At 36.5% G+C, this 12,423-nt stretch overlaps 2 protein-coding genes across 7 annotated transcripts in view; both read right to left on the reverse strand.

The window, feature by feature from the left end:
* The window catches only part of LOC311065892 (dematin-like), a 75,924-nt gene extending 67,683 nt beyond the window's left edge, over nucleotides 1-8,241 (reverse strand). For 4 of the 5 annotated variants that reach the window (XM_084086740.1, XM_084086739.1, XM_084086736.1 and 1 more), the window contains exon 1: nucleotides 8,009-8,241. The gene's annotated coding sequence lies outside the window, so the exon portion shown is untranslated. The remainder of the gene's footprint in view (nucleotides 1-8,008) is intronic. The other variant, XM_084086738.1, reaches the window with a different exon arrangement.
* A 308-nt stretch (nucleotides 8,242-8,549) lies between these two features.
* rsph14 (radial spoke head 14 homolog) lies at nucleotides 8,550-11,982 on the reverse strand. 2 transcript variants are annotated; one of them, XM_084138632.1, is made up of 7 exons: nucleotides 11,892-11,934; nucleotides 11,478-11,676; nucleotides 11,210-11,312; nucleotides 9,940-10,058; nucleotides 9,626-9,851; nucleotides 9,377-9,513; nucleotides 8,550-8,883 (listed from the first exon to the last, which is right to left on the reverse strand). In XM_084138632.1, exons 2-7 carry the CDS (start codon nucleotides 11,674-11,676, stop codon nucleotides 8,645-8,647), a joined length of 1,023 nt encoding a protein of 340 aa, XP_083994758.1. In that variant the 5' UTR covers nucleotides 11,892-11,934; the 3' UTR covers nucleotides 8,550-8,644. The 2 variants fall into 2 exon arrangements, with proteins under 2 accessions (XP_083994758.1, XP_083994757.1); XM_084138631.1 differs by having other exon boundaries at nucleotides 11,478-11,982.
* Nucleotides 11,983-12,423: the final 441 nt, after the last annotated feature.

Below are 12,423 nucleotides of genomic sequence, written 5' to 3' on the forward strand. Positions count from 1 at the left end.
TTCGCCGCCCAACATCGAGCATATGAGTGTTCACTGAGAATACAGTGAATTTTAGACAATTTTATTTAAATTTCATAAGAGGTTATTTACATTTTCATGGACTGTACAAAATAAGTGATAAAGGGTTTCTTGCACTTTTTCATTTTTCCAACACTGGTGGCACTATTTTTTGCATGTGTTTCTGAATGATATTGCTGATTATCTTTACCAATGCAACTTGAAGCACAGAAGAGAGCAGTGTTCAACATTAGATACATGTAGTTAAGTAGAGACAATACAAGGAGGTTTGCGTTGATTGTGATTGTTAACCTCAGTTCAGCCGACAAAAGCACTTTAGTTTTCCTTTTAAGTTGTTAATGTTGAAATTAATGTATGTTTAGTGCAAATTTAGAGATGAAGGCATTTTGCACAGTTTCCTTTATCATATTTTTGTCAGACATTGTTACTGGTTGAATTCAGATATTTTGTACCAAATCAACTTAAAGGACATAACAGAACAGCATTAAAATTAGATCAGTTTTGTGAAGGATTACTTATGGCTGCTTATACATATGAAAAGACATGTTTATCCATAACATTATATATTGTTCAATAAAAAAAAAAAAAGTTATCTATACTCATTTCTTTAGTCTGGTAAAACCCATCAATTCATATTTTTAGGTATATAATTGTCCGGACCTCGGCTGATGAGGAGGGTTCATTTACTGGACCTCAAGCAATTTTAGTTGAAGACCCCTGATCTAGTGCTTATGGACTCATACTCGGGTTGATATGAGATTGACTTTCTCCATGACATCCATGTCACCAGCAGAGGTGTAAAGTCCAGGGTTCAGAAAGTAAAAGTCCTGCCATATGTTATTCCGCCCATGAACTCAGCCAGCTGATTTCACTAATTAGTTCTATCTCCTGGCTGAAAAACTGTGCTAATTGGCAAATCCAGGTGATTGGAACAAAATACTGAGGAGGACTTTTACTTTCTGAACCTGGACTTTACACCTCTGGTCACCAGTAGTCCAGAGTTCACACAGTTGAATGGCCTGGCAGAAAGAGCGGTTTGCAGCTGATGGAGAAATCTCACAGAGATGGCACGGATGCATTCCTTAACCTCCTAAACCTGAGAAACATTCCCCGTGACCTGACATTGGGTTTCCCTGCGCAACACCTGTTGTCACGACAGACATGGTCAGCCATTCATGTGAATTCTACACTGTTATAAGAATGCAAACCCTGAAAGGATGCAAGCACCTTTGTACGGTAAAAGAGGTGAATAAGGAGCCTAGGTAATACACTTTCCAATGCAATGGGAGAACATACAGGAGGAACCGACACTTCCTGTTGCATAGCCCCCTCCATCACAGCACACCCCTGAAAACACTGACTCTCAAAACAGCACTACACAGAAGACTCCCACTTCACCACACTCAACACTAATAAACCTTCCACTACCAGAATCCACACCAACTGACCTGCCAAAACACACAGTACAGTCTCCCACTAAGGTCAGTAATGCACCTTACAGAACACGTTCAGGTCGCATTTGCAAGCCGAAACCAAGGTTCAAACAGTGAGTTCTAGTAATGGGAGAGTCAGTGATAGAGAAAGTTCTTATATTGAATGCCTGCTAATAGGGATGTAACGATTCACTCCGAGCCGGTTGAAAATCGATACAAATATGTGACGATTCAAGTCGGTTGAGATGTTAAACTAATTGCGATACAAGTTTTAAACAGCAGGGGCGTTTACTGTATACTCGCTTTACAGGAACGATAGCAGCGAGTGTTTTCAGTTCATTCCCAGGGAATGGATTGAAACGCTCGCTCTGCTCGGTGCCAGTGTGCATGCACTTTCAAACAGAAGCAAACATGGCGACGGCAAGCACGTAGATGTTGACATTGACTCATTCAAAACGGAGGTGTGGCAGCATTTTGACTTTCCGAAGACTAATTATCACCACAGTGAAGCTCCAGTCACCTCCGTCTCCATAAAAAAAATGAATAGGCCAAACCACACTGACAGGCGGATTTACAGCCCCACCCTCAGCAACAAGTGCGAGAGCCACGGAGATCTCAAGGTGCATCTGTGTTTTCATGGTAAAAGATACAAGGATGTTTTTTGTCGTCATAAATGCATTCCAGGCTCACCAAGAGAAAGACCAGCACGAGGATGTATTCCACAGACTGAAGGAGAAAGCTGTGCTGTTGCAGAACCCGGTGTCTTTCTCTAAATGTCTACATGGATTTTTTTTTAAATAATTTGTAGCTCTGGGCTCGGTATTTGGCCCGAACCCAGAGTACTCCCCCCGTATTCCTGGCTGTGGTAGGAACAAGCCAAGAGTGAGGAGTCGGGGTGGTGGAGGGATGCTGAAAAACTATTGAGGAATGTAGGTGAGTCGACTGAGTGAATATGCTTCCTCTCATGCTGATAGGATAGACGTGGTAATTGTTGATGGCGAGTTGACTGGATTGATTATTTGAACGTGCTCCTCCCGAACTTTGTTTAATTTAAACATAATTTATTCATTGCAATGGATACATTGCTATAATGAAAGTCATTCATATTCTTGGTTATTTATCAAGTTAATGTCATACCCCAATATTGATCATTGTTAAATATGTTGACTTTCTTTCTTTGATAGGAAGTTTCAGCTAAAGGAAGGGGATGTAGATCATTGTGATAAATTATCTGTACAGAAGTACAATATGATTTGTGTATTCTAATATGCCCCACTCTGTGTTGGTGTGTTGGGTGTGTGAGGCTCTTTAAGAACGTCCTTGCCCCCTCTGTGCGCATGTACTTAACGCGTAAAATATGTTAACATGTAATATGTTGTGTTTGTGACACGAGCTCTGTTAATAAAATATCATTGCATTCACATTTGGCGGTCGCTGTGTTAATTTATGGGACAAACAACACTTTCTTAGTAGTTTTTGCATTGAAATACACAAGGTCTTGAGATGCATTTTTAAAAAGTTGATCTGCTTTTAACTTGATCGCCACATTTTTAGAATGAAGTGTCATGCACGAAATCCTGCCAAAGTTACTCTGTCTGTTTTTGCTCCACTAATGAAAATAATTCCAAACAAAGCCACAGCAAAACCACTGCAACACTCAAGGTATTTTGATCCTGAATGAATCAGGGTTTTGAGCCAGTTGGTTGAATGAATGATTTAATGACGCACTGATATAGACAGTCACTTGTCGCCACCTAATGGTATAGCAATGCAACTTGCAGAAAGAGTCACTGAAAAATCCCCACTTTTGATACCAGTCATATTGTGTGATGGTAGCAGTGCACGATGAAAACAAGGAAGATCTCGATAATAGTATTTATTAAGCTAAACAAAACTCAGAAACACTGTAAAAATCACAGAAGCAAAATAAAACAATGCATCAACAAGAATCGACCAGGAAGGCTTAAATACAATGGGCTTAAATACACTGAGCAAACAAAGAGAGCCATCTAACTGATGATGGTATTGACATCAGCATCAGTTATTTAAAAATCAATTAGTTGACCAATAAATTCTACATAACAACCAGCCACAGAAATGAACATGAATCAATTGCTTATTTGCATTTGAATTACTTAAAATGATCTCTTAGTAAACCCATTTCTAAAAGCCTGTAAAATAAAATTTACATGGAAATGCTGTTTAAAATTAATCTTTTACTGAAGTCCCAAATCAAGCTAGCTACACCAGCTTAGATAGCTATATCCGATAACTTTCTGGAAGTTATAACATAAATCATGTTGTCACATGAGGCTTCATTACGTGTTTGTCTCTATTTGCTGCCTGTCATTTTCAGGCTATCCTCCAAAACAGATCCTTGCATTTCATCTCAGAGAGAAACACTTATCTCAGTTCAGCAAAAACACATGACCAGCAAGCTGCTGTGAAAGATAAGAGAGGATATAGTGTGACCTGCTCACACACAGTCAGGAGACATGCTGTATGCCTAAAGTCAGTTTCATAGAAATAAATGCACAAATGTATCTTACTTTTATATAAAACTCGTGACCCTTTGCTTGATTATTTTAACATGACCTTGTTGTTGGACCACTGGTCAACAAATTCTATGTAGCAGGTGATGGCCACAGGCACAGAGGTGTAGCTTTAATTTAACTGAGGCAAAAGCTATCTAATGAACTTACACATGTGTAACACTGAGACAATTTTTTTTTATTTCTAATAACAAAACCATCACTTTCCTAAATACCTGTTTACGCTGTACAATTTTTCCTGATTTATCATAATATTTGCTGTCTTGAGGTTTGGCAAAGTGAGTTCACAATGGCCGCTCCATGAAAGTTTCCCCAAGGGCCTTTTGGTGCCTTTTAACCCCACACTAGGCAGTTAATCATAACCAAACCAACAGGATTGTGGGATATCAAAGGCAGAGAAAAAATCTTCAAAAATCGATCAGATGAAAGTATCTCAGAAGACAGGAAGTGAAGCTAACACTGGATTTGGATGTGCCTTGATGACTTCCTACCTTGAAATGCATCCTCCGAAGGCAGCATTTTTCAGCTTTTGGACACAGCCAATGTGCACCTTCTATATATTACGGTAAAGTTCTGAAGTTCTGACAACCACAGCTGCCTGTTCAAACCGTTTTTTGTTTTTTTACAGTGTATTTAATTTTATACTAACTGTTGCTCTATCAATATTAAAGTATATTTATTTTGATTTCCATTTTTTTTTTTTTGCACCAGGAAATAAATCATATTTTCAGTATGGACCTGTAAAGGGATAGTTGACACCAAAACGAAAATTCATTTAATCACCCGTATGACTTTCTTTCTTCTATGAAACTGATTTGAAGAAATGTTTTTAAGTCAATGAGGTCCAATATTGTTTAGACCCCACTGACTTTTAAAATATACTGTATAAATTATGTGCCACAGAAGAAAGTCACACGGGTTGTGGTGTGACATGAGAGTGAGTAAATTATGACAGAATTGTAATTTTGGTGTGCAAAAAAACACAGGAACATTCTTCAAAGTATCTAATTTTATTGTTTTGCAGAAGAAAGAAAGCCATACAGGCTTACTTTAAATCTGTGGATCAGCTACTGAAGGAATAACCTAGCTCAACAAAATAAAAGCTCTCTTTTGCTTTAGTCTGTTTTTTTGTGTGTTTTTTTACCTTTTGAAGGGCTTAATCTGGAAATCGCTTTGGGGGCTAAAGAATTTTCTCTCTTTAGCCCCCATTCCCATCCTTTCTGCCATCCCTAAACTCAAGTGTTTGCCACCAATCCTCTACTTTCTACAAGCAGGAATCATCGTCCACCTCTTCAAGGAATCAATCTCTCTCTCGCATTACACCAGGCTAAAGTTTGACACTCCTTATAAATGGTCAATCAAATCTGAATCAGGACGCCAATAATCCAGTCAAAAAATGCTCAAATCAATTATTGAAATGCTCATCATTACTGAATATTGTAATTAAACACTTAAAAAAACAACTAATGGAATTATCAACTATACAACCGTTTGCCTTCACTTATCCATCAACATACCCACATTCCCTTTGTCCACCTCTCTTATTCCTATACATTCATCCCTGCACAGATCAGATTGCAATGGGGTTGGTCACATTTTAATTAAAATCCTCTAGAAGGGTCCTATGTAATCCCTCCCTGGTTAAGAAGCTTGAAGAGCGAGTACAAAAGACTACACATAAATCTTTGCTTTATTCTAATCTGTCCTAAGGCTGTAATCAAATACATCCGGTGAACTTGTCAAGAAGGCTCATGTCTCTTCAAACAAATCTTAGACTTCATCTAACACCAAACACTGTTTACACTAAACAAACACACTATTTATGCAATATCCCAGCACCAGATCATGCTTGTTAAAAAATATAAAGTTTGTCGTCATGACAACCTGTTGCCATGGTCCACAATGGTCCCTGTTTTAATGAGAGTGACAATGTAATACACCTTTATGTGTCCCTCGATTAAAATTGCTTATGCATTCCGATCCATGACTCATGAATATGTATTTCACATAAAAACAGCCTGTTTTTCAACACCTACTGATTCAGCCTCATAGTACGTAAAGGGCTTATTGTCTGTGATTGATAGTGGGTTTCAGAGACGTCTTTAATAGGTGGTAAGAAGCTGGTTGATGAATCATCACACAGCAGATGGATCCTTTTGAGCAAACAGATGGCCTGCTACATGTGGTCAATTAATCCACAGATCTCCATTATATTGGCCACATACCTTCATCATCTCAAAGGTATGGATGCCAGGTGCATTACATAATCTGAAATATGGGTGTTTGATAAAGTGATATATAAATAGATATGATCAAGCAGATGTCTGCTTAGAAGAGCTTAGGTAGACTTTGAGGAGTAGTTGGTATTAAGGGCCATCGGTTAATTGGATTCAGAAACCTCTTACAAAGAGAGTTTACTGTATATATATTATTACACATCAACTACTGATAATTAAGATCTCTCGTAATCAGGGGTTTGACGGTCTCTCAGTAATTAACATCCGCACATTCCTCTGAGATTTCAGACAAAATATAAAACAACTCTGCAACTAGGATCTGGCTCAAAATTGTTGATGAGCCATACAGTATGAATTTGACTGGACACAACTAAAAACAAACAAACTGTATACAAACATATTACTATTTACAAAAAGCAGGATGTAAAATGGTTGAGAATATTTTTCTGAGCTCCTAACGACAATTATTTTGAGCACTATTTTTTGAACGCCAAGTGAATTTCAAGTAATCTAATAGTGACTAGTAGCTATATACGCATATATTTTTAATTTAAGTAGCTATTTATTACATACTTGTACTTATTTTAATAGTTACTAATATCTATTGAAATGATTCACTAATACTTATCCCAAAGGTGACATGTACCTATTCCATAGGAATCAGTGGGTCAGACACCAACATTCACTTTTGAGTATTAAATAATCCTAAAAGAACTAGAATCTTTTTCAGTTTCACTAGTATCTGTTCAATAGAGACGTTTGCTGCGATTCATTATCCTTGTAACCAGTAACAAAATACGTATTCACAATTTGGCTAATATTTTAACTTATATTTAACAAATATAAGTATTTGTTTATCATTAGTTGTTAACTATTCACATAGTTACTAATATCTGTTCCATTTTATTTTAGAAGTAACTGAATTGACATTAGCACAGTTATTACAGACTAGTGTAGATTCCTATTGTTACAATAACATTTTAGTAGGTACACCGTAATATGTAATAATAGGAACAGATTGTTCTATCTCATAAACAATCACTAGTATTTAATAAATATGATGTGTAAGTACACGTACTAGTAAAAGTAAAGCTTGAATATAGGCTATACTAGTAACTATTGAGTTACTAGCATCTAATGAATAAAACTGGAATAGACACCAGCAAAAAAATAAAAATACAAATAAATAAATAAATGCATACTAGTCAGAACCAAGTTAAATATTAGCCAAATTGTGAATACGTATTTTGTTACTGGTTACAAGGATAGTGAATCGCAGCAAAAGTCTCTAGTGAACAGATAGGCTACTAGTGAAACTTAAAAAGATCCTAGTTATTTTAGGATTATTTAATAATAACATACACTTTACAAGCGCTAATAACATAAAACCAGATACTATTAAGTGTTCAAACGGCTTGCCATAGGCACCTGTTCTCCGTCTCTATCGCATGTTATGTAAAAGCATCGCATCATCCACTGCCATAATCTCGCCGACTGCATCAATCCTGTAGCGATTTGTGATTTTAGGTTGACGAATAACCAGACACATCACCTTATATCATAACGTACACTTGCTCTGTTTTCCTTTAATATCACTGTTCGACTTATATAAGTAACATATAAGATACATTTATAGATATGCTTGAGTAACAGACCAGTGGCACTCGTGGCGGAATCGCTGTTCAATCCCGGATAATTTCTTACGCTGGCCAAAATAATTTTACTAGAATTTATTCAATAAGACACTATATGCGAAGTATAAACTTACCTATCCAGCAAATGTGATCCAAAAATGTACAGCCTGCACCCCGCACTTTTCCCTGCGATATAATCCTCCCGTTTAATTCTACAAAAATAAATATGACTTTCTAGAACGGAGCAGGCGCGTACCCTGTATTGGCTCGGACTGGTTGGTTGCCAACAACCAGCCACAAATATTTATCTGTCGTGACTCCGCATGTCGTGTGACAGATAGCGAGAATGTGCTCGCTGCCGTTGACCGCTGGTTCAATCCATTCGCCGCACCGAGGGGTATTCCAAAAACATGACACTGCACATTTACACTACATTGGGATTAAACCACACCAAAACAATATTACATAGTTGGCCTTCCTTAATATGTTTATCTTGTTTACACTTTATCAATTCATATTTATAAAGCATTTCAGTTAAACACGCAAGGTAAAATAGTTGCTGTGCAGCTTATCTATATACAAGATTTTGCATTTTGAACAAACATAAACGTCACATCCTTCAGAATTCTTAATTATTATTTTTATTCTGTTCTTTTAACTTAATATTCATGACATTTTCTTAAATTAGTGTGTTTTAAGTGGTTAATTATTTAATTTTATTAAATATATTACATCAGGTCAGGCTTATATCAGGAGAAGTCTTGTTTTCCTCATGGCTTCCAGGAGATGACTTCAATTGCAGTGGAGGCAGCTCTCTGGATGATGGAGTTAGGGTGTGCGAGTCTAGACTTCAGCAGAGGCACATGCTCCAGCAGCTGTGCTCGGGCCCTAGGAACCTCTGCCAGGACTGTAAGGGCACGGAGGGCATTGGCACACACAGCTATATTCTCACTCACCACCAGCCGCATCAGAGGGGCGATGGCACCTGCGTCCAGTGCCTCGGACTTACCTAGAAACAAGCAGAAAATAATAATCTAATACAGGGGTTTTCAAGGGAGTGCTAAGGGGTCAGCAGGACAGTTCAGAGAAAAAATTGTGTAAAAATATATATAGAATGTATTGTGTTATCATTTTCTCACCCTCATGTTGTTCCAAACCTGTATGACTTTTACTCTTCTTCAGAAGAAAACATTTTGAAGAATGCTGGTAACCAAAAAAATTTGGTGGCCATTGACTTCCATTATATGGACAAGAAAAAAAAGGAAAAAAAAAACATTTCTCGAAATATCTACATTAACATTCCACAGAATAAAGAACAAAATCATAGAGGTTTGGGGCAACACGATGGTGAATAGATTATGACAGAATTTTCATTTTTGGGTTAACTATCCCGGTTTAAGTGTTTTTGAGACGACACTATAACAGATGTTGAAGTGTTTCTAACTTCATTCACTGATTGACTAAAAAATTACAAACATGCACAAAGTTGATTTTGTGCTGACCCTTAGTGATAACAGCTGTGTTCATAATGGTCCCTGCAGCATTAGCGACAACCCCTTGGTCCTCATCTGACAGCAGCTTTACCAACATGGGCAGAAGATCCTCTTCACACACCTTCATCTTCCCATCTGCAGGCACACTAAGAACAGGAGAGATGTTCCAGGGTTTCTTTTTTTACCTGGTCTCTGTACTCTAATTATTACCATAGTCAACTTAACCCAAACTAGATTGTTGGGTGCCATGTTGCCTACCTGATTCCCACTAAGACAGATGTGGCTGCCTGGCGGATGGTGGGGGACGGGTGAGACAGCTGATCTTTCAGGACCGGGATCACATCACTCTCCAGTGCAGGCAGGGCGTTCACACTCACACAGCAGCTTAATGTGGAGAGAATTAAAGCACGGATGTTCTCTTCTTCATCAGAGACCTTCAGCACCAATCTGGGCACCAGCCCCATACACACCATAAATACTGCTCCTGTAGAGGATATAACAGAGGACTCTTCAAATGAAAAGCTTCGGCAATAAATTTACTGTGAAACAGAAGTATAAAAAACAATAGTCACCTGAAGGAAATTCAGCGATCCTATTGAGTGCCTGGTGCACATTTTTACGGCAGGCATTCTCAGGGTCCTCTAACAGGTTTGCAAGGGGACCCACAATGTCAAATTTCAAAAAGGCATCTCTGTGTGGACACAATTACATTTAGTCAAACTTGCCAAAATGACTTGTGTTGCAAGTATTTCAGTCGTGTTTCAAAAATGTCACATCCATTCTTGTGATATTAAATATTCAATTTTCAAAGCATTGGAAAGAAATAACGAAATAATAAAGAAATCAGAAATAACTGTAACTGGAAATAACAATCCTTTCTTGATATTTTATTATTAAAGCATGAAGAGCATAGTCATATTTTGTTTTTGTTTTTTTGGCTGCAAAAGTGTGCTTATGAATTTACACTTCCATTCAACAGTTTGGGGTTGGTCAGATGTTTTTGAACGATGTCTCTTCTGCTCACCAACACTGCATTTATTTGATAAAAAAATACAGTAAATGCAGTAATATTGTGAAATATTTTTTTTACAATTTAAAACAATTGTTTCATAATTTAATGTGTTTTCAATTGTAATATATTGTTGTGATGCAAAGCTGAATTTTCAGTATCATTACTCATTACTCACTACATCATTCTAATATGCTTATTTAATACTCAAGAAAATTGAGAAAAGATTATTGTTATCAATGCTGAAAACAGTTGTGCTGATTAATATTTTTGTGGAAACCATGATAATAATTAATATTAATATGAAATAATAAGTTTCAGGATTGATGAATAGAAAGCTCAAAAGAGCAGCACTTATTTCAAATATATTTATTTTGTAACATTATGTTTTTAGTGTCAATTTAATTTAAATTTACAGTCAATTTATCAATTTAATGTTTTCTTGTTGAAAAAAAAGTATTAAAAGTATCTTTAAAAAAAAAAACCTTTGTGACCCAAACTTTTGAACGTTAGTTAAATACATTTTAGCTCTAAAATTGTTATACTTTTACATATTTTATTTTTTGTAAAAATTATGTAAATACCTAACATTGAATTAAATTATAAATATTCTACATATAATATAAATATACCTAAATAAATATTATAGTCCTTGTCGTTGAATCATGTTAAGGATCCACTTACTCTGTAACAATTTAACATAGAAAATATATATATAACTTGTATAAAAAACACATAGGCTACTATACAGGGCCAAGCACATTCACATGTCAAAATCTTACTAGAACACAAGAAAAAATAACATTAGGCCCACGGACTCTTGTATGACTCACCTTCCCAAGCTGTGTGAAGCAAGCACATAAAGCACTTCAGTAGTTTTGACCCTGACTAAGTTATCCTCATCTTGCAGCAAAACCTTGAGTCTTTCCATACATCCTATGATGAGGTCAAGAAATGTTATGGTTGATATACACCGGGGCATAAAACAAAGTGTGTGGTATCTTCAAAAAGTTTGAATTAATGCACAAATTTCTGATTATAACGTTTGCTTCTATATAATGATATATTTTTGGACAAAAAGATCATTAAAGATATGTTTACCACTGAGAATGGCTTCATATGCGCGCTCGTGGTCATGGACAAGTTCGCAGAGTGCAGCGAGCGCCCTCTGCCGGGTAAACAGCTCGACGTCCTGCAGCTCCATGATCAGCTTTGGAAGCGCCCAGTTCCCGAAAGCGACCGGCGCTTGTGTCGGGTCAATATGCGGCGGGGGCTGTTCGGTTGTTTGCGGACTTGCCATCTTCGTCGACAGGGTGATTCAAATGTGATTTCGTTAAATGTGTTTACATATCAAAAAGTTATTTATTTTAATGGCCGACTCAAGTTTGCAGGATTTTTGTGGGTTCATCATGTCATTATATAACGTTATTCAAAATGTAAAACAAGTATTCCTAATTTATTTGCATGTTCAAAATCAGAATTTGCAGGCCAACGAATTGTTAAAGATAATATTACCTTATTCGCTGGTTATAATAACGTCCTCTGCTTTTTCCCTCCTTGTATAGTTACGTTGCTATGGTAACTACGGAATTAACGCATCGCTGTTTTCAAGCAGTAACGTAAACTCCGTAATTCCTTCCACAAGAGAGATAAAATTGTGTATCACTGAAAATATTCGGTGTTCAAGACCTCTATCACTTTTATGGCATAGTGTTCGTTTTGGCTTCACTGCATATTTAATTAATTTACTTATATTTTTGAACAAATTTCATATTTATAAATGTTCACTAATAAAAAAACAACTTTGTGGTTTTGTTGACTGAAAAAAGGCTGTACATAGACAGTAAAAGAGACTCTTTGAAGAAAAAAACTATAAAAACGTTTGCGAGCTCTACAATGTATTTATTTGATTTTTATATATTTATTTATTTGGTAACACTTTACAATAAGGTTGCATTATTTAACTACTTAACATGAACTACGAATTAACAATACTTCTAGCATTTAATAATCTTATTTAATGTTAACTTCAACATTTACTAATATT

The sequence above is a fragment of the Abramis brama genome (assembly GCF_963993115.1).
Source record: "Abramis brama genome assembly, chromosome: 16".
NCBI classification, from domain to species: Eukaryota; Metazoa; Chordata; class Actinopteri; order Cypriniformes; family Leuciscidae; genus Abramis; species Abramis brama.